Source organism: Harpia harpyja, chromosome 1, assembly GCF_026419915.1.
Source record: "Harpia harpyja isolate bHarHar1 chromosome 1, bHarHar1 primary haplotype, whole genome shotgun sequence".
NCBI classification, from domain to species: domain Eukaryota; kingdom Metazoa; phylum Chordata; class Aves; order Accipitriformes; family Accipitridae; genus Harpia; species Harpia harpyja.
In genome coordinates, this window is record NC_068940.1 from 45,546,007 (window position 1) to 45,567,748 (window position 21,742).

At 49.6% G+C, this 21,742-nt stretch overlaps 1 protein-coding gene across 2 annotated transcripts; it reads right to left on the reverse strand.

The window, feature by feature from the left end:
* Nucleotides 1–295: 295 nt before the first annotated feature.
* Nucleotides 296–21,521, reverse strand: LOC128143501 (endoplasmic reticulum-Golgi intermediate compartment protein 3-like). 2 transcript variants are annotated; one of them, XM_052790795.1, is made up of 7 exons: nt 21,387–21,521; nt 20,418–20,505; nt 18,979–19,098; nt 6,751–6,847; nt 4,365–4,429; nt 1,600–1,736; nt 296–1,114 (listed from the first exon to the last, which is right to left on the reverse strand). In XM_052790795.1, exons 4-7 carry the CDS (start codon nt 6,839–6,841, stop codon nt 1,048–1,050), a joined length of 360 nt encoding a protein of 119 aa, XP_052646755.1. In that variant the 5' UTR covers nt 6,842–6,847; nt 18,979–19,098; nt 20,418–20,505; nt 21,387–21,521; the 3' UTR covers nt 296–1,047. The 2 variants fall into 2 exon arrangements, 1 of the variants encoding a protein (XP_052646755.1); XR_008235772.1 differs by lacking the exons at nt 296–1,114; nt 4,365–4,429; nt 6,751–6,847 and having other exon boundaries at nt 1,649–1,736.
* Between the last annotated feature and the right edge of the window lie 221 nt (nt 21,522–21,742).

Here is a 21,742-nt window from a genome sequence, read left to right on the forward strand (position 1 = left end):
TGTTTTGCAGCAGGAACGGGACAGACTGCAAGCAGCGAGAGAAAAACCGGCATGGCAGAGAAAAGTTCAAATTTACAGGACAACGAACTCTGTGAATTAAGCTTTATTTCATGAGCACGTGAAGAAATACAACACACACACACGACAAACAGGGCTCGGTCCCCTTTGCCCGGACTACTCTCTTATGTGAATTCACTGAGGCACTACTCAAGCCATGACGTTTCATAACTTACAACCCGTAACACTTAAAGTCGCGGGATTGGGGGGGGGGGGGGGGGGCACGACAAAAAAAAAAGACAAAAAACCCACCAAAAAAAGACTTTGTTTTTCCCTAGTGGGAGTGCTCATCCTTCCTCCTGCGTCACCGTGCGGGCGTCCCCTGTATCACACTGTGAAGCACAAAAGCCTCAGCAGTCCAGCTGCTGTTGAATCTCCTTCAAAGGCTTTTTGGCTAAGCTGATGTTTTATACCTTCCAGCTTGGAAGTCTGGTCTATACCATTTCCAAAAGTCAGCAGATTCTGACAATACTGCCAGGCAAAGATGCTGGCTGCAGGAGACAGCCAGCTGCAGGTGCTAATGGCTGCATCATGGCCCTTTAGCTCTTTCTGGCCACCTGTGCTGCCTACCTGGTGCTCTCCCTTCAACCCAAAGGCGCTGCTCCCAGCATACATCAGGCCTTAGCGTGAGCTGGGCTAGCCAAAATCTGAGCAGGAGTTGAGTGAACAGTCACACTCCACCCCTTGGTGTAGTCAAACATCTAGCAAACCCGCTGCTTCGGCGAGTGGAGGTACTGTTACTCCTCTTGCCTCGCCTCCGGGGATCTGAGGCAGCGCCAGAGCTTACAGCCTTCAGGCAACCGTTAGTCTCCTATTGCTATGCCGTGCTAATCACGATCCCAGTATCGGACCGAGTCGGAGACCTAAGCACAGTGTGGACGCTTGTTTTATCAGTGTAAGAATGTACATCCCAGCTCCTGAACCCTACTGCATCCCTTGACGGCGGTACTGGCAGTAGCAGCAGTCGCCAGACTCCTCTTCCACGTGCTTTTATGGCTCTGGTACGCCCTGGTCTCCCTGAGGAGGTGAATCTTCGCAGGTGTTCAGGGCAAAATGCCTGTAAGATTTACGCGAGTAAAGTACACGGTGCTCAGCTCTGGCAAGTGAGCCGAGCATACCGCTGAAGCCATCAAGTTACACCTTAAGGGTGTTTTCACCAGGAAGCCTCGGCGCCTGAAGTTCTGTTGCTACAGATAACGGATTGAAGCCCCTTCCCCCTGTGACTGTTGTGTCTGCCTGCACTGTGGACCTACTCCAGCAGTTCAGCAGGAAAATGGAGGTGCTCTGCTCAAAGAATCGTCCTCAAATGGCTTGTTGAATTAATATGCTTCAGGTAGTAGCAGAAAAGCCCCAATCCCTTTCAGATGTTCACACGGAGAAGAAGGGCATCCGGGAGTGCCTCTTCCTCTCCACCGACTGGGAAGGGGCTCGGATGGCTTTCAGGCATTTGCACTGTCGCGTCTAAGCGAGGATGGAGCCTTAAGCTATGCAAAATGGCAAAAATCAATGGAGGGTGATGACGTAGATTGAAATGTCTCTTACCTGTGTTTCTCTGTCAGCTTCACCACCATGGGCAAAAGTTCATATAGCACAAATACACCAGGCAGACCCTGGTCTCCCAGTAGCCCGTTGGCTATCTTCTCATGTCGTGTAACTGAAAACGGCTTAGTCCCTACCACCTAGCAGGAAACAAACACAGCAAACGTCGTTTCGTTAGCGAGGAACAGGAAAGGCTACTAAAACATGAGTTCAGTGAACCGTAGCAGTGTAGCCCTGCCCACTCACTTGTGTAAGCACTGACAGTGCTTACAAAGGGTCATAAAAAAAGCACCATCAGGATCGAGTCTATTTTTCCTACAGGCTATCAGTTAAAGCCCCAGCTAGCCCAAAGAATGAGTGATGCATCAGTCCCCAGGCTGGACTGTTTTGGTCTCTGCTGGCAAGTAACGGCACAAGCTGTTCCTCTCGACCTCAACCCCAAGTCCACGTCATCTTCCACCAAAATGTAGTCCACCCAAGCATGCTTCCGGAGACAGCACCGGTAGGAGAAAGCCATATATATATGCAAGAGTGAGAAAAACGGAAGTAATACATAAAGGCAGGAGAGTGCCAGGGCTGCAGAAGGACACAGATTGCCCATCTTTATATAAACGAAGATCACCCTGCAGCATTCTCCTGCACCCTGCCATTCTTCTACCCGTTGCCCATACCAGTCCTATTCTTAGAGCAAATCAATTGGGTTTCTGTAAAATGACATTATGTTCCCCTATTGACATTATCCCTAAAATGACGTTATTATCCCTAATAAGCTATCTGACACAAATTACGATCCAAGCTGAGAAAGATACTATCCAGTTTCTTCACCAAATTCCACATTTCGGGGTTCCAAGTACTGAATGCATAACACAGCCCCTGGCATCCATCTGGCAGCACACTTGGATCCATAATTACCCTAAGTCTGAGCATCACGGTCTGCATGGATTCCCCTCCCGGTGACTAATAAAAAGCAACTCTTTTGACAGGAGAAGTCCTTTGAAAACTGAACAGCAGCTCTACAGTAGCGTGTGAGATCGCATCAAGAGAAACAGAAGCCATGGGATACTGGGAGGTGGCCCTAAGAACAGGGCTCCGACTAACTATCCTTTGTACTTCAGGAATTTCAATCATCCACAAAAACTGCAGAGGCATCCTGAACCCAAGCAGAATGAGCTTCAAACATGGTCTGAAGGTTCTCCCAATATCACCTCATAGCAAGTAACTTCCACCCAACTTCCAGGAAAGAACAGACGGGTCTTTTTGTCCTTTCTAGGCAGGGGACTGAAGAAAGAGTGGTCCACATAAGGATTTATCACATGAGAACCAAGTCTCGCAAACAGTTTCAATCTTTAGGGCAGGTGAAGAAATACAAACTATGCCTACCTTTCAATGGCTTCTCTCAGACCGCTCTGCCCACGCTGCTCTAGGATAGCTTCGCTTGAAGGTCTGCATTGTACCTACCGTGGCCGTGTGGCTCCTCAGATTTGTGGCTCCTACGCAGCCTCCGACATAACTAATAATCTGCCAGTGATTCACATTTCAGAGCGCCGAAAGCAAACATGAAGGCTGCGTGGATGTGCAGTAGTATGTTGTTCCGATTGCAAGGATATGTGGTACCTGCCCGAGAGCGGGATGCGTTTGGGTGAAGAGCCTGAGGTGGTAAGGGTTCCCAGTGCTGTGGGGTTTGCACAGCGTTATAAAACTGCGTAGGACAAGGGAGTCAAAATGTGGCGTAGTTTCATCCACAGGTAGATCAGTCCTTGCGCTGAACGAGCCCCAGAAACACACTTGGGTTTCACCTCAGAGGAAACTGGTTTGGTGTTAAAGGGAAGCTGGGCACGGACCACCCATGCAGCGTAGAAGATACAGCACCAAAACCTGGGAGACAGCTAGGGAGCTAAGCCGTCTTGTACGTGAATGTTCACAGAGCTGCTGGGGCACGTGGCACCCGTCTCTTCCTCACTTAGGCTTAGGTAAGTACGCTGGGTAGCACTGGCGGTGAAGTCTGCACAACAGTCAAGCTGCTGCCTCTACTGGTGTTTTCTTTGCAAAAGAAATGTAACAGCTTACATCATTCTGCTGCCCTAAGACTACGGGGGCCCAAATAATGATAACTGCCAGGTTTGGTTTGGTTTGGTTTGGTTTTTAAAAAGAGGTTCTCTGGAGATCCCCTACAGAATGATGATGGCAACCCACGTGAACGCTTCCAAACCAATGAAAGAAATCACAGTTCTTTCTGCTCCCTCAGGCTGGCTTCAGAGGAGAGCATAAGTTTGTCTGTGTTCGCAGGATCTTCGTCTCACCCTGGTATCTCCTTGGTAATTTATTTCTCCTACCTGTCCCAAAAGAAGGGCATATTCTGAAAGCAGGGCTGGAAATCCGACCACGCTCTTTTGGAGGCTAAAGGAGTTTTTAAATCGGAGACAAGCTGATCTTGGGTTATTCTCCAAAGAACATTTTTAGGATCTCCCTGCTGCTTTGACTTCTCCTGAGCATGCACTATGAGGGATTCGTGGGGGAACATGATCAAAGTGGCGTGGTCACTTTGATCTAGGTGGGATGGAAGACGCGGAAATCTGCTTCGTCGCTGCTGTAACATTACAGGTAACATTACACCATAGAAATTGTTATTCTTGCTGGGGTGGTGATCTGAAGAAAGTCAAACAGATTGTGTCGCTTCCACCAGAGGCCAGATATGGTCAGCGTCAGAATATGAGGAGAAAGTCTGAAGGCTTTCACTTGCCAAAGCAATAGGGAAAAAAGGTACTTACTTCACCATCTACTTTCATATACACCCTGGGGACCGCTTTGACAAAACGCTGAAACATCGTGGAAGCTATAAGCAAAGACAGAGAGACACAATTAATAACCGGTGAAGAGCTGCGAAGCTTAACCGACACGTTCGGTAAACACAAGCTGGTTTTGTTCAACTTGTCAGGGAACATCTTTCTGCACAACAGCTCCTGGAGGTTTTCAAGGACAGTAAAGTTAACGCCTGACACGAGTTTTCCTTTTGCCAAAGTGAATCTCGTTCCTGTTCCAACCAAAACCAAAACCAAAACTACTGGCATTTTGGCCTTGACTAAATGGAAAACTTTCTAACAAACCAGTTATCTTGCTATAGTCTCACCAGTACAACTTCTTGAAAATTCTTACTCTAGCACATGAAAACCTTTATATTTAACAGCATAGCCCTAAGAAAACATACTCAACTCTAAATGAGAATCCTCTATCAACGTCAATTAACACCGCAGTTTATTCCTGTAGAAGCATGGGTTTTGTAGTATCAGGAGATGAAAAGGAAGACCTGGATCAGTGAGGAGAAGAAAAAAAAAAAAAAAAAAAAAAAAAAGGAGAACTCCTCCTGCTGCCTCAGACCAGCCTGTTCCGTCAGTTCTCTTAAGGATAACGAAAGGCAGGAGTCGCTTTGAAAACCTGTTTTCTATGAAATTCCCTAACAGGAGAAGATTATTCATTCTCATTCTCATATATAGTCATTCTCATATATAAGATCTTTAGCTGGTCTGCAGTAAACGTAAATCTGACCTGCAATCTGCTTCTCCCACTTCTTTTCCAGGGCACGTCTTCAGTCCTAATTCCTCAAGAATGTGCCAACTGCTTCTCCGAGGCCCAGGATGGAAAGCTGCAGCCTACAGAGAGAATCTTACCAGCCAGCTACAGGCCCCCTCTCAGAAAAACTAGGGCATCACGATCGTATCGAGCATTATCACGCCTCTTCATTTTTCTGTATTTGATTTTAAGCACCATCCTTTGATTTGGGTCCAAGAATTAAAATCGATGGTGGAAAAATTTAAAAGAACGGATTCAGGTAGGATCAACAATCCTACCACCACCTCAAAGCAAACGACTTCTCTCTCCAAGCTTTATTAGCACAAACTCTGCGTAGAATAAGTCAACAGATTTAATAATAGAATGAGTTACCTGGAAAATAGGAGATGCAACAGAGCTGCTCAACAGGCCACGAACAGTGTTTCCAGCCTGCCCCCCTGTATAGCCCCAGCCAAGGATTGGTTTAAAACCTAGTCAAGCTAATCCGTAGAGACAGGTTGAACAAAAGACGAAAAATCAGCAAGAAGCAGGTGCTTTGCTGGCAAAACAGGCAGAGCTTGTAGAGATAGATGTGTAATAGTTAATGGAGCAACTTGAGGGTTTCTCAGAGTTGTGCAGAGATGGGACTTGAAGGCAAACTGAACAGGAGACGACTGCCCCGAGGCGGACCTTGAAATCTCAAAGATGAGAACTGGGACCAGCCAAGACGAGAGCGCTGAGGCAAGAACTAATTAAAGGGCTTTGATGAACGATAAGACCTGGGAACCGAGATTCGACTGGAAACTTACACAGATTTTGGACTGGGATAATGGGTGGTAAAAAGGTATATAAGACTGAGAAACTTTTGGAGGGTTGCCATTCACTGTGGCGGTGGCCCAACTCTGAGTTGTTAATAGAGCAAACCTAGAGAAACCCATGACTGAGAATTCTTTAACACTTTGCAGACTTCAGCGGATCTAAAAAAATGACTAATCTCTGCAGTGGCATATAAAGAGGTGCGGTCAGGATCTTTCACGGAAAATGCACACAAGCAGGCTTGCGTGAATAAACCAAGATTAGAGTTTGAGCAGCAGCAGCATGAGGACAGAATTGCCCTTCCTTCTCAAGCCAGCAAACTGGAGCTATCTAGGAAAGATCAGCACTATTTCAACTTCACTGCAGCTGTTCAGCTGCTACTGTTGGGTAGACCAACGTCAGGCAGACACCACGACATGACTCTCCACCAACTATTTTTTCTCTCTCCTGCATCTTCTGGTTACCTCCTACTGTGCACACTAGCTAGACAGGGCTCCCCCTGAACTACACCTGATGCAGGCGCTTAATAACGATGTGCTGTACCTGCTGTCGTGCCTCCACGAACACTGAAAAGACAGATCTTTCAGAAAGGTCACAGAATCAAAACACATTGGCACATTTGTTCCACGTGAATGGAGGCAGCTGTTCCAGAAAGAGCACAACGTGGAGGAGTCCATGTTTTACGCAACGCTGTCAGGGTTCTCGTGGAAGACTGGGAACTTTGCTCCTGTTCTCTTCTAACACCTACTAATAGGGACACTTAAAAAGAGACTTCTCTCAGCAGGCTTTTACCTTGCTGCGCAGCGACATCCGTCCCGTCCAGAGGGTTCACAATGCCTGGATAATCCCTCCCAAACGAGAGATGCTCGATATAGTGCGTCATATTGATCTGAAACAGAAATGCTAATAACTCAAACAACTGCACAGCATCCACGGGGCAAGGTAAGGGGCCTAAAGTTAATTACTTGTATATGTTTCTGAGTGTGGCTCTGGGACAGAGACAGGTCCTCCCTTACTCTGCGCCTCCTAACAGTAAACTCCAAAGCCCTTGCTCTTCTTTTTTATTCATGGGAGATTCCAAGATGTGGGATTTCTCCTTCTCCTGCTGGAAATCCCCAGATCCCGCTGCCTCTCCCTCTCATCTACAGAGCAGGCTCTCCCGCCCGCTCCTCTCCCTGCCATAGAACCATGCTGTCAGCACCTCGGTGGCACAGGTACAGGTATCATCTGCTTTCCTCCCAGCACAAGGCAAACTCCAACAGATCCAGAAGCAGTTGTGAAAATGCCAACCCTAGAAAACCAGGAAGCACAGATTAAGGAGCAAGGCGCTCTCTGGAAGAGGGGAACAGCCTTGCCAAGCAACACGCAGATGTCCCAGAACATACTTCGGAGCCTTGTGTGAAAGCAGGTCCCAGGTTCTGCCCGCCCAGAGCCATAAAGCCAAATCCGGCCGGGATCAGTACACTAGGATCTCAACGTGGCAAAGGGAGGGAAATCCAGAAGGAAAACAGACCAAGAGAACCAGAACACCGTCTTGGGAACACTTACATTGTCAAGCCCAAAGCTCTGCAGATTGTCAACTGTAATTGAAACGTAGTTTAACAACGTAGTTCAGACTGCAATAACGAGCCTATCTATTTACCTTATGCTAGCTTATAAGGGAGCTCCTCTCATTTCCATTGCGATCTAAAATGGCAAGAAAATCACCTGCGTTTCTCTCTTGCTTCCAGTAGGGCATGTGATAGATAAAACTCCCCTCCTGACTTAGACTAGCCACTGCTACAGTGAAGGAAAGTAACTTTAACTTGGGGTTACTTCAGATCAGGTATTTCAGTCCTCACCTGAATGTATGCTTAATCTAGGGCAAAAACAAGATCCCAGGGGCAAGCCAGGAAAACTTCACTGTTATCTCAGTCGCCACCTGACACGCATAACTCCTCTAACTACTGTAAAACCCAGAGGCACAGCAGATCTAAACTAACCACTGAGCAGAGCACGTGCCTTAATATCACGTCCAAGTGCCCTCAAGAAACCATCCTCATCTTAGCAACTCTCAGCGCTCTGCCTATCAGCCCTGTTACTGGCTGCCCGGAGTACCCACAGGGACAGGAAAAGACTTTGCGGGGACGGCCTGAGCAGGGTATTTGCAAACCACTGGTGGGGCCAAGGCGAGCTCTCACCAGTGCTAGGATTTGGGGAATTTGGCCTGCCCCCTCTCTGCCCTTCCTGCACGCAGCAATATGACAACGCCGGCAGCACCACGTGCCCCCAGGAGGGATCTGGCAAAGATACGGGCAACGGGATATCTTTCGGTTGGCTACTTACATGACTTTATGCAGTGCCAGAAGCATCAGTCTCAGGATGAAAATACAGCTTGCAACTCAATTTCAGTATCGCTCCTACCAGGTTTACCCAAAGGCACACAGTCATCTTAAAGGAGCCAGAGGCTGTGGCGCATTTTAACAGGTAAATTCACATGCTCAGGGAGCCAGACCTCGCCCTTCTTTCACCTCAGCAAAGAAAAACACACTTCAAAAATCGTGGGCTGTTATTTGAGGAGCCGATGGACTCAGATCGCCAAGGGCTGCTATTAACCAAGATTAGGAATGCTGCTCCCCTGAAGGGTTTCTGATATATGGCCTAGCACAAGACAAGCTGCAAAGCTGAACAACTGATTGGAACGAGCCTCTCCTTTAAAACATTTCTTTAACATGAGTGTGCTGTGAACTCTTTTTTTTTTTTTTCTCCATTAACAGCTTTCAATAAAACACCAGAAGCTTTACTTGTATCCCTATAAACCCCTTATAAACCCAAAGAGATATACATGCAAAACAGAGAACGTACAGTCAGAAAAGGAAATGCTAAGCCTAAGCTATACTCCTCCAAACGCCTCTGATGTAGGGAGAGGCCCTTGCATTTCACAGTTAAAACGTTCAATGCTCAGAAACTAAGGCTGCAGTCACTGCAGTTAACGCAATGGTTCTGCATTACAAAGAGCTCAGAGCTGCACTGGCTTCAGATATTCCTGTGGCTGTCTCTGACAAGTGTGCAGACCTATCACTGCCACTAGCACAGTGGTTTGTGTGCCTGGGCTGGCAACTGGATCAAAGAACTCATTTGGCTTTAAAAAAGAAACTCCCACTAAACATTTGGAAATAGATGTGAAACGGTGGGCAGGGAAAGGAAAGAAGGGAGAAGTGGCCTTGGGATTATGCGACGCCATCTCTCTTAACGGTTACCAGCAACACCCTGCTTCATGCCGCGGTATTTTTTGCGCTTAAGGCAAGAGTTAAGTGGCTTGGCTGTCAGTGAAGTGTCAAGTCCCGCTGCCTTTTGTACAGACACCAGCAGGCTAACCTTCAGTTAATAACAAAGCGCTACAGAGATCCCAGCTCTGGTGGATCTGCATTTAAACTGGACCTACTGCCAAAGGAATAAAACAGTCTTTGTCCCCCCATCTTTCTGTTGATGGCTCCTTCCTGTTCCACCCTCCTTTCGGTCATGAGCCACGTCAGAGAACCTAACAGGCCAAAATGTAAGTATTGCTTTATGTGAGGCTGTTCTTCCAGCCAGAGCCGCTCCAGAGTAAGGTTAGTCACGTCAGCTTTAACGCTTGGGTAGTCTCACATTCGTTAGCCTCTGAAGTGGGAGCTGAGTACTAGTAAGGCTGACAAATCTTACAGTAATAGCGCAGTACCAGAGAAATGCAAGGGCAGCACGTGACAAAGACCAGCCATTACCTAACCTGTTACACTAGGTTTACATCGCGCGTGACCCACTTTAACAGTTACGGCTATCCAAAACAAAAATTCCCCACAGTGCTCCGCCACGCCTTCCACAGATAAAACGCCAATTAATTAGTTTTTATAAAACTCTTCTCCAATAAATGAGTTGCAACTCTGCCAAAACGCACGATTTACATGTTCACTTTCTAAAACAGCGTTCCACCAGACCGCAGGTCGGTTTATCTCTGATCACTGAGGATGATGCCAAGCACGTGCGTATGTACCCTAGGTCGCACATAAACGTGTAGCTAGCCATAGTTTGCTTAACATAAAACAACAGGCTATTTAGCCTGCTTAGAGAAGAAACAGAACAGAAGAGCTTAAGACACTGTCAGCTAGGACCAGAGACTGGTATTTCTGAAGAAACATGAACACATTCCTTCCTTTCCGTAACTGCAGCTAAGTGCCGAGCTAGGTAAAATCAAGAGACCTGTAAAACTTCTTAAGTTTGTCAAGAAGTCTGTCTGGTTTTATATAACCTAGTTTTCTTCACCGTTTTAGTAACGCCGTTTTAAGAACTGCTGTCTATCTGAAGACTCCGCCCCATCTTGCATTTCTCACCTGAACAACCACAGAGCCTCCCTGGACTCCAAAATTCAGTCCTTTACCTGCAAAACAGCACTTACTGCCACTCAGGACTCTCTCAATCAACACATGAAGGCTGCAAGAAACCCAAGACACAGCTACCCAAACACGTTGCTCCAGGGTGAGCTAGGACACCAATTCTCAAACTGGGGATGAATTTTCTGGAGGAAAAATATCTTACAGCAGGAGCGCAGCGGCAGGAAGATGAGGAGCGGCATTAGGATGCATCGTGAAAAGGGGACTGAGGCAGGGAGCAACACAGAAAATGTTGCAGCGAGGAGAGGGAGTGAGCAAAGCCGAGAGCCTGAGCCCTCTACCAGACGTTACCGACTCAAAACATCACATCTCAACCTGTAATCACCATGATTAGGGTAAGAATTAGAGACCGAGGCAACAAAGGCAACCTCGTGGTTGGTGTCTACTGCAGGCCACCCAATCAAGGGGAGCCTACTGACGAAGCCTTCTTACTCCCGCTACAGAAGGCATCGTGCTCGCAGGCTCTTGTCCTGCTGGGGGACTTCAACCACCTCGACATCTGCAGGAAAAGTAGCACGGCGAGCTGTAGGCAATCCAGGAGACTCCCGGAGCGCACTGAGGGTAACTTCTTAAGCCAGGTAACAGACAGCCCGACCAGAGGAGATGTGATACTGGACCTGTCGGTCACCGACGCAAGCGAGCTAATCGGTGACATCAAGACTGGAGCCAGCCTGGGCTGCGGTGGTCATGCACTGGTGGAGTTCGCAGTCCTGAGGGATACGGGTCAGGCGAAGAGTAAAGTCAGGACCCTGAATTTTAGGAAAGCAAACTTCCAGCTCTTCAAGGAGTTAGTCTATAGGACCCTCTGGGAAACTGCCCTCAGGGTCAAGGGAGCAGAACAGAGCTGGCCGATCTTTAAGGACGCTTTCCGTAAAGCGCAAGAGCTCTCGATCCCCAGGTGGAAGAAATCAGGAAAGGAAGGCAGGAGACCTGCATGGATGAGTCGAGACCTGCTGGTCAAACCGAAGGGCAAGAAGGAAACGCACCGGCAGTGGAAGCAGGGACAGGTATCCTGGGCAAGTATAGGGACGCTGCCCAGTTGTGTAGGGATGGATGGGGCCAGGAAGGCCAAGGCGTGGCTGGAACTGAACTTGGCAAGGGACGCAAAGAATAACAAGAAGGGCTTCTACAGGTATGTCAGCCCGAAAAGGAAGGTCAAAGAAAGCGTACCCCCCTGATGAGCAAGACTGGCAAACTGGTTACAAGGGACAAGGAGAAGGCTGAGGTACTCCACAACTTCTTTGCCTCAGTCTTCACTGGCAGCCTCTCTTCCCACACCTCTCCAGGGGGTGGACCGCAAGACGGAGACTAGGGCAGCAAAGGCCCTCCCACTGTAAGAGAAGATCAGGTTCGTGACCACCTGAGGAACCTGAACATACATACGTCCATGGGACCTGACGAGATGCATCCCAGAGTCCTGAGGGAACTGGCTGATGGAGTTGCCAAGCCGCTCTCCGTGATATCTGGGAAGGCACGGCAGTCGGGTGAAGTCCCTGGTGACTGGAAAAAGGGAAGCATGACACCCATTTTTAAAAAAGGTAGAAAGGAGGACCCTGAGAACTACCAACTGGTCAGCCTCACCTCTGTGCCTGGGAAGGTCATGGAACAGATCCTCCTAGAAGCTATGCTAAGGCACATGTTGGACAGGGAGGTGATTCGAGGCAGCCAGCACGGCTTCACCAAGGGCAAGTCCTGCCTGGCCAACCTAGTGGCCTTCTGTGATGGAACGACTACGCCAGTGGACGAGGGAAGAGCTACAAATGTCGTCTATCTGGACTTCCGTAAGGCCTTTGACACGGTCCCCCACAACGTCCTTCTCTCTAAATTGGGAGAGATACGGATTTGATGGGTGAACTGTTTGATGGACGAGCAATTGGTTGGACGGTCTCATCCAGAGGGTAGTGGTCAACAGCTCAATGTCCAGATGGAGATCGGTGACAAGCGGTGTCCCTCAGGGGTCCGTACTGGCACCAATACCGTTTAATATCTTCATCAATGACACCGACAGTGGGATCGAGTGCACCCTCAGCAAGTTTGCAGATGACGCCAAGCTGAGCGGTGCAGTTGACACGCCTGAGGGATGGGATGCCATCCAGAGGGACCTGGACACACTTGAGAAGTCGGCCCATGTGAACCTCATGAGGTTCAACAAGGCCAAGTGCAAGGTCCTGCACCTGGGTCGGGGCAACCCCCGCTACCAATACAGGCTGCAGGATGAAGGGATTGAGACCAGCCCTGCGGAGAAGGGCTTGGGGGGTACCGGTGGATGAAAAGCCAGCAGTGTGCACTCACAGCCCAGAAAGCCAACCGTACGCCCAGGCTGTATCAAACGAAGCATGGCCAGCAGGTCGAGGGAGGTGATTCTGCCCCTCTACTCCGCTCTGGGGAGAGCCCACCTGCAGTACTGCGTCCAGCTCTGGGGTCCTCAGTACAAGACAGACATGGACCTGCGGGAGTGGGTCCAGAGGAGGGCCACAAAAACGATCAGAGGGATGGAACACCTCTGCTGTGAGGAAAGGCCGAGAGAGTTGGGGTTGTTCAGCCTCGAGAAGAGAAGGCTCTGGGGAGACCTTATCACGGCCTTCCAGTACTTAAAGGGGGCTTATAAGAAAGACGGGGACAAACGTTTTAGCAGGGCCTGTTGTGACAGGACACGGTGTAATGGTTTTAAACTAAAAGAGGGTAGATTCAGACCAGATATAAGGAAGAAACTTTTTACGATGATGGTGGTGAAACCCTGGAACAGGTTGCCCAGAGAGGTGGTAGACACCCCATCCCCGGAAACATTCAAGGTTACGTTGGACAGGGCTCTGAGCAACCTGATCTACTTGAAGATGTCCCCCCGCTCACTGCGGGGAAGGGGGCGGGCCGGGTGGACTACACGACCTTTAAAGGTCTCTTCCAACCCAAACTATTCTATGATTCTATGATTACCTTTAAAAAATCCAATGGCTTAACGAACCCTCGGAAAAACTCCTACTGAGCATTCCGAGATTAGCAGGCTTGGTGCACGAATTCCCAGGAGAAATTCTCTAGCCTGTTGTACAAATGAGATTAAGTGAGATCATCACCCCATCTGACTTCAAGAGGCAGAAGTCGCTCCAACACGTCACCACGTCCTCCTCAATTACATTATCTGCACAGAGCAACTAATAATCCCCCAGCACATTATCTCCAACGCTGATATGTTAAAATCGTTTAAGACAAAGATTCTCAACCTTTTCCATCTGGTGACCTCCTTTACCACAGAAGAGTGACCTGGCACGGCTCTCCTTTCAGCTTTCAGGAAATCTTCTCCGATCCCAGCCTAGATCAACAGCTCCTCCCAAAGGAGATTTATGCGCACAGCAAGTAACAGAAATTGGTTAGCTCTGTAGTAAAACGGGTTGGGGGCGGGGCGGGGCGGGGGGGAAGGATACAGCAACACTGACTCTCAACAGCGTGCACTGCAAAAACGAGCAGAGCAGGAGAGAAGAGAGAAATATTCCGATCCTTACAATGAAAAGACACAGAGATTCAGACAGAGCAGCGCTTAAAACTCGTACCAAAAAGGGGAAGAGCAACAGCTTTGCCAGTGTGCTTTCTAGGCTATATAAAATGACTCCCTAGCTAGCCAAAGGGCTAATATATGGACAAGCAATCATCTACAGAGAAACAAAAATGCAGGCATTAACCGCTAAAAGGAAAAACACAGTGGCATGCCCATATACGTTAAGTGAGCTCTAAAGCAGCACGCCAGATAACAATGCTGGTTATATTTAGACTCTTTCCCAGTTCTTAAGGGAACAGAAAGGTCATTTTAGGAGCAACCAAAGCTATCCAGAAGTGCACTCGAGGTTTACATTCACAACATGTTAACATTCAAAGCTGGGTAACAAGTTTTTGTTCTTAATCGGTCCTGTGCTGCTTTTGTCACACCTGATGCACAGAGAAGGCAGCGTACCACGAGGCTGTTTTGTTCCTTCTGCTGCAAGATCCCAACAGAGGCGAATACCTGGAAGGATGGGGGGGCAGGAGGAACCTATGTTTGGACGACATACCTCAAAGGAGGTTAAGTAACCTCCTTTTTTGTTTGTTTCGGAAGACCGTTCACGTATATTCAACGCTCTGCATGACTAACCAATAACTGTCATAGACTTACACCTCCTCAGAGATGGGCCTCTGAATCCTTCACACAGCAGTTTCGATCCACTTTGCCACATGCTACATCCCTGGCGGGGCTTCTACAACAGCAGGTTTTGTGGTACGGAGAAGCTATGGAAGGTACGGAGAGCCTCCAGGTGGCTGCTTGACAAACCTTAGGCATTCCCAGCAACCGGTACGACTTGAGCTCTGGCGGATTATAGCCCAGTGACAAACGGAAACGTCACGTTTGCGGTCTCCAAAACGAGCTTGATACAACTGCAAAACAGCTTGTCCGTCTGCACAGAAACGGGTGAGACCTTGCGTCTTTCAGCACCGAGACAACCAAACTCCGAAAGGAGTTTACCAGCGTAAAAAGGAAAGCCTGCTGAGGATGAAATAAGAATCTCAGCCTCCGGTATTCAGTGTGGGGATGAAAACGGTTAATTCCCCGGCAGACGCTACTTTGGGACAGAAGTTAAGAGTGAGCTCACACAAACACCCTCTGTGGAAGGAATACTGTACAGGTGATCCGCCAGAGGATTTGGATCTCCTCCACGCTGAAACGGCGTCCTCGACTGATGGAGACTGAGTTTTCTTTCTTTGCTTCTGTGTTTTTTTCTGGACCAAAGAAAAAGCTGAAGCCTGGAATCATGAATCCCTCAAGATGCAAACACCTCTGCGGAAGGACGCAACTTGACAGATGGGACAGACCAAGTCACTACAGAGACAATAAGAGCGAGGGACAGTCCAGAACCTATGGGCTACCACGGATCCATTCTTACAGAAGAATTCTTTGCAGGTAGGAGGAATGAGAAACACCAAATGACACCCGTTGTTCGTGCGAGCGATAAATGCCTGGTCTTCGCTCCCGTAAGGATGCAAAGCCTGCAGCAGAAGTGAGAAGGCAAAGCCATAACCAGGTTTCATTCCAAGACGGCTCACGTAACGGTGAAATAATTTACACGGCTCCCCTCTGGACACCAAATAACCCCAGAAAAGATGCCGTTTGATGAGATACAGCCTTTGTGCTGCTGCAAAGGTAGTGCAATTTGCGCTGCCCTTAAAAGGCACGTGCACAAACTAGACAACCTAACTCTGCACGGTCTTAACAATCGTGAGCACAGCTTCCAAAGGCAGACCAAAACCACAACGGTTCTCATCATTCTCTCAACACGGGCCCAGGAGGATTTCATTGCACAGACCTTCATAGACACTTTCGAAAAAAACACGCGTGCAACATAACTGTATTAATTCAAGTGCTAAGAAGATACAAAAAGGTGTAAAGGTTACCGCACGTCCTCCGACTCTGCCCCGTAACAGCTCTCGCAGCGACCCACATCCAAAGAACTTGGATCAAACACTTTTTCTTCTTCTTTCCCCAGCTCCAAGACAAAAGAAGATGCAAAGCGACGAGGCGTGACTAGAAACGCTATCTTGTACTCTTGTTCCGTTCTGGGCGCAATAACTGTTCCACACACGAACGCAACGATTCTGTCGGAAGCTGCGCGTCCTGCACCCAAAGCCCACCCGGAACGGTATGCGCAGAGCCTGTTGAGGTGCGAAGTAAGACCAAGAAGCAGAGTGGCATTTGTCTTCTCAAACGCACCCTCCATACCAAGAACTGGCTATCTGTAAGCCTCGCTGGAGCGCTGATCAGATGTTACTTGCCTAAAGGCTTTGCTAAAACATTGTCTACTTCAGACAATGTCGCACAGTAAATGGCGGCAATTGTAACAGGACCTGTTACACAAACAAAATTTTAAATAGCAGGCAACAGCAGGCAACAGTGCACAACGCACAATCCTGTCCCAAGACGTGTAGGGAACACGGTTACACATTGCTGTGAAACAAGATCAGAGCCAGAGTCTCCCGAATGGAAAATTGGCACCCAGTCCTCCAGGATGACAATGCTGACAAGGCACACACGTTAACCCCTGCTCACTAGAAGTCTCCAAGGAATTTCTACCTTCTTCGTGACTTAACGATTCTGACAACGTCTGTGCCATGTGTGTGCTGAATGCGCAGCCGCAGTACGGCTGGGGCACGAACTCATGGGAATTCATGGTCTTACGTGCAGAAGGCTGAAGAGGGACAAAACCATTGGCTCTTATAATAAGAGGCCCCCTTAAAAGCAGGCCGTTTCAACGCACAAACCCTGAAGGACAGGACCAAGTCTCTTGCGTTACAAAAGCCCTCTAAGGCTCGCTATCCAGGCGTGGCTGCACTCCCCTCTATAAGCCTTGAAAAGGTGGCTCCTTGGATCACTAACGCTGGGGAAGGGGACAAGGTACATAGTCAGACACTGCTGAGGGGATAAAACGTTATCAGGGCCCTGTCTGTTGAGACTGGGGGGTATAACAGGCGGACGGAAGCGAGCATTAAACACGTCTGTATTTCGTACTAGCCACAGAAAAAAGAGATTTTAATTGGAAACTATGAAACGGGCATCAAAATCAGTCATTACCCTTATTTCTTTAATCACATGCTTTATGGCAGTGACGCTCAAGCAAATAAGAGCTTTTAGGAAAATATCCCCTTTAGTAAACAACCGTGCGAGACTTTCTTTCTAAAGCTCGCAACATTCAAAGCAGTTGAAAGCGCACTTAAGAATTCACTGTTCAAAAAGCGGTACGGCTTTTAATCTCGTAATTACACTCAAAGACAGCGTCAGGAAGAATACAGCTAAATAATCGCGACGCTTTGTCAAAGCCACGATTCCCGCCACTTCAACAAGAACACCTGTACGATACACGGAGTCTTTCAAGACACAGCAACCAGCAACAGCTTTTTAAATGGAATCAGTAGCTGCCTGTTGAGTTGTCGCAGAGACAGCATCCAGAGGGAATGCACACAGTCCGGATACTATAAAGAAACTGCAGTGCATAGAACTCTACACCGCAGGGTTTCTTGCCGCTGACACGGTCCTCAACTTGCACGCAGATACGATACGTGAAATTGGAAGACTCTGTCCACGGTAAAAGGAAGGAAACGATAAGAACCACCAATAAAGAATTCAATCATGTCTTGTCATTCAATGGAAAGGAGTAAGACGACATCCCAAGCACAGAATGCAACCTACCATAGAAATCATCCAGCTATTAACTATCTTAATGTAACTATGATTAGGAGAAGCCTCCAGATGCTACTCCGTAAAATTTGGGTATGCTTTACTAAATTTAAGGTCAATACTGCTACAGCTGCCATTTAAGTAACTGACTGAAGGTCAGCGTTACTAATAGAAACTGATAATCGCAGAGTTTAATGAAGACGGGTGGATACTTCTGACCTAACCTGCAACACGGGTGATGGAAACCAAACTAGCCGCGTGCTTTTTCCAGACAGCGGAAGAAATTGCTTGTTGCCTGCAATGCATCTGATCTCTTCTGAAACGCCTCTTCCAGGCGAGACCGTTTGCTCCTTACGAGTTTCTCCTCCTCTCCATTGATTACACAAGGAGCCAGAGCAACCGGTTCCGACGGAGTAATGCCAATGGAGACTGGCAACACAAGTAAGGCAGGAGGCCTACATGCGTTAACAGAGAATTAGATACAGAAAAGCTGGTTTTGTCCCCGGGCATTACATTTGTAACGCCACAACCTCTGAATACAGAAAGGCTGCTAAGCGAACACAGCAGTAACAGCGCTATCACCACATTCCCGTGGCAGCAGGAGAAACTCCCGTACCTACCAATCGTTCAGCTCTTGGCTTAGTTTAGCCTTGCAACTTCAAGAACAGAAAAGTTCAATCCGAGTGATACAAATCAACAAATTCAGTTCACGCCGACACGTAGAACTACACCATCTCCCCGAAAAAGTAATAAGGAGCTCGTGTTTTGGAAAGGAAAAGTCAGGACAGTATTACTGTTACATTGCAACACTTTGCCAGAACCCTTTCTGGTTTGTATCGAAGCGCAACGATGAGTCACAACACGAAACGAATGTAAAGGAGAGGTTTACGTAGCCAAGGACCGCTTACAACAACCCGTAACCGATAAACCAACTAAAATATATTTATCTAGGTAGGCATTAACACACACAAAGTAAATGTAGTAAGGTGCAAGCTTGGGCTTAAGGGTCGAGTCACTGGAGCCTTCCCTGGAGAGAGGCTCTTTCCTCTAACCAGGTCGTCCCATTTGCCAGCCCACCGCGATTTAAAGGCACAACCCAAGCCAAGTTTTGCCAGAACAGCTGCTTGATGCCTAGTCGTAAAAGACCATTCATGCAGCAGCTTTACTCCTGAAATGCATCCGTGAGTCCTCGTCGTAATTTCAGAGGGACTAGGCAAAGATCTGCCTCGCAAAAGTTGCCAGTATAACAGGAGCTCGCCCCATCTGCCAGTTTAATAGAGTTGCGTGCTATAAACTCTTCAAAAGCTTGTGGTCTTTAAATGCTCTTCAGCTGTCACTTGTTCCCGTGAATCTCAAAACAGGCATACGGTGATGGAAAGACAACGAGAGCGTCCACCCAAGAAAGGCAGAATAGCACCTTACCGTGGCTCTCGGCCTCCGGGGTCACACGATTGCCAGCTTTATCCAAACGTTGTTCAAACAGATTGTGCTCTACATCCAGCTGCTGCTCTCCTGCTACGTTCCTGGCATCGATGCTCAACTCTGAAATCAGTGAGCAAGGAAAGTGGTCTATAAACACACATTTGTTATGGCCTGCGGCAGGCTGAGGAAGCATTCAGCCAGTGAAAATACAGACTCTTTCAGCGAGGGCGATAAGAACGTGCCAAAGCGGAAGAGCGCGTATGGCTGGGGACGAGTGACGTACAGGGAATAAAACGCACGTTGCAGCACCCTGAACGACCCTTCCAAATACGGGGTCGGGTTTGGTGCACCAGAAGGACTGTTTCCAGCTGCCCAGAAAGCGTTACCCTGAAAGGTAATGCACTTAAGGCAAAAGAAACCAAAACCAAACCCCTCAAAGCCCATAACCATTGCCAGGAGTACAGGAGTTAAGCTTCAAACTGGTTGAAAGCTGCCTCCTACCTCTACCCCCTCACCCTTCCCCCTTCACCATCACCACATTTCCTCGTGACCCCTCTTCACAAAGAAGACTGAGAAGGTCTGGGGTCTCGGCCTGGTATCGAAGCACCGTGATGCGCTTGCCGGCTACATGCTACAGGCTCCCTTAGAAGACTGACAGCTTCTCTGCACAAAACAGCAGGGGCTTCCAAACTCTCTGGCCTTCCCGCGCCCTTTTAAACGTGAGGAAGGCAAAGACCAACAATATCTCGGGTGGTCACAAGGAAGTCAGACTCACTACCTTTAGAGCCCAACGCACTACCCAAAGGAATTACCGCAACAGAACAAGAGGCAGGGAAGATTAGCGGACAGTCGGATAACGTGCACCGCAGCGGTACGCAGGAAGACTTGCAAAATTTTCCCTCACTTCACCCTGCAGCTTTGTTTGGAATTTAGTTAAAAGGTAATCCGACTACTAACGCTCACTCCGATTTTAAAAACTTGGGAGAAAGGTTATCACGTGGCGTTGGCGCTACAGTCAGAACTGAAGTACAAAAACCACGGAAAAGTTGCGCCTCGCCAAGTAACTTCCAAAGGAGACTCTAAAGTGTTTCAGCAACAGTACAGTCAAATCTCGAGTCCCAAGCGAACACCGAACGCTGTGCCAGCCTTTTCAGTATGACCGAGCTCTCTGACAAAGTACCACACCAAACAGAAACGTAAGCGGGTTTATACCTTAGCCTCACGTATCATCTCGAAACAGAATACAGCCTGCCTGGAAGCGCTGGTTTAAGCGCTCAGCGGGCCTGCCTGGAATCGCTGCGTAACCACCAGGGATCACCAATTCCTCCCTGTCCGTGGCCCAAGCAGCAGTGCAGCACTCGGAAGCACCGGGCACACCGAGCCTGTCGGGCCCTCGGCAAGTATGAAAATTATCCCCAACGTTCAGAAGGCTGACTCACAAGCACAAGGCACGTGCGGAAGAATAACATCGAGACTGATCTTCGGTTTAGCTCCCCTTGATTTGTCAACGCGCAGTTCCGGATGAACCTAGGCACAAGGGAAAAACAGAGAGTCCTCTTTCACTTGGAAGACAATCAAAAGGCCTCTTTCTTTCCCTCGACTGCTCTGGCTCACCAGCTGATTTTTAAGACGTGGGATTCAAGAGACACCTGAGCTGCTGCCTCCCACCGTAGCCAAGCGCTTGCCGTTTCTAACGCTTTTTTTTAAGAAAGGTAGTAACTTGGGAATCTTAGAACCTGCGGTGGGCACGGGGGCTCTCGCGCTTGCTTGCTTGCTTGCTTGCTTTCCTTTGTATTGCCTGCTTGTAGGCGGCAGAGACAGCGAGAAGAGACTCTGAGACGCTCTCCTGCCACAGCGTTACAGGAAGCCACAAGCCACCCTTGGCGCCAAGCGGCTTTCGGGGGAGGGCAGCCCGCTCCCGGCCTCAAGGCCACCAGCTCGGAGAAAGAAAAAAACCCCACGCAGATCTGCGGCGGGTGAAGCTGCCGCGTGGGCAGCCCGCAGCAGGCGGCGGAGGAGGCGGCGGCTCGGCGCGGGGGCGGAGGCACGGCAGGCCGCCCCGGGCCGCAGGGCCGCCCCGGCCAGAAGCAGCACCGCGAGGCGGGGACGGGCCGGGCCGGGCCGGGCCGGGCCGGCCCCCCGCCGCCGCCGCCGCCGCCGCTACTCACCTCCTTGGTGAGGTAGTACTGCAGCTCCGAGAAGAAAAGCAGCACCACGATGAGCCCGCTGACAACCGTCACTGCCGGGGAGACGAGAACCGCCGTCAGCCCCGCCGGGCGCGCCTCGCCTCGCCTCAGTCCCGCCTCAGCCCGCCCGCCGCCGCCGAGCGCCGGCCCGCAAGGCCCCCCCGCCGGCCGCCGCCCCACGGCGAGGCCCGGGCCCGCCCGCCGGCCCCCGGCCGCCCTCACCCAGCGCGCCCCCGCACGTCTTGACCCGAAAGTCCTCCAGGGTCTTGTCTTGGGGAAGGCATCGAACCGCTTCAGCCGCCACAGCGAGTCCGTGGCGCCGCGCGGCCCGGAACCAAACCCGCCTTCCGGCGCCGCCCCGGCACCGCCCCGCCGGGCAGCGCGGCCCGAAGCCGGCCGAGGGGGCGGGCGGGGAGGGGCTGGGGCTCCCGGGCTCCTCCGGGGCGGGCACGTCCTCGCTGCCGCCTCGCCCTCTTCTGACCCTCCCTGCCAACGGCCCCCGGGCCTCTCAAGGACACCCGAGAGACGCTGACTATGCCGAGATCGGTTAGCCGGGAAGGGCTTGAGACCAAGGCGGA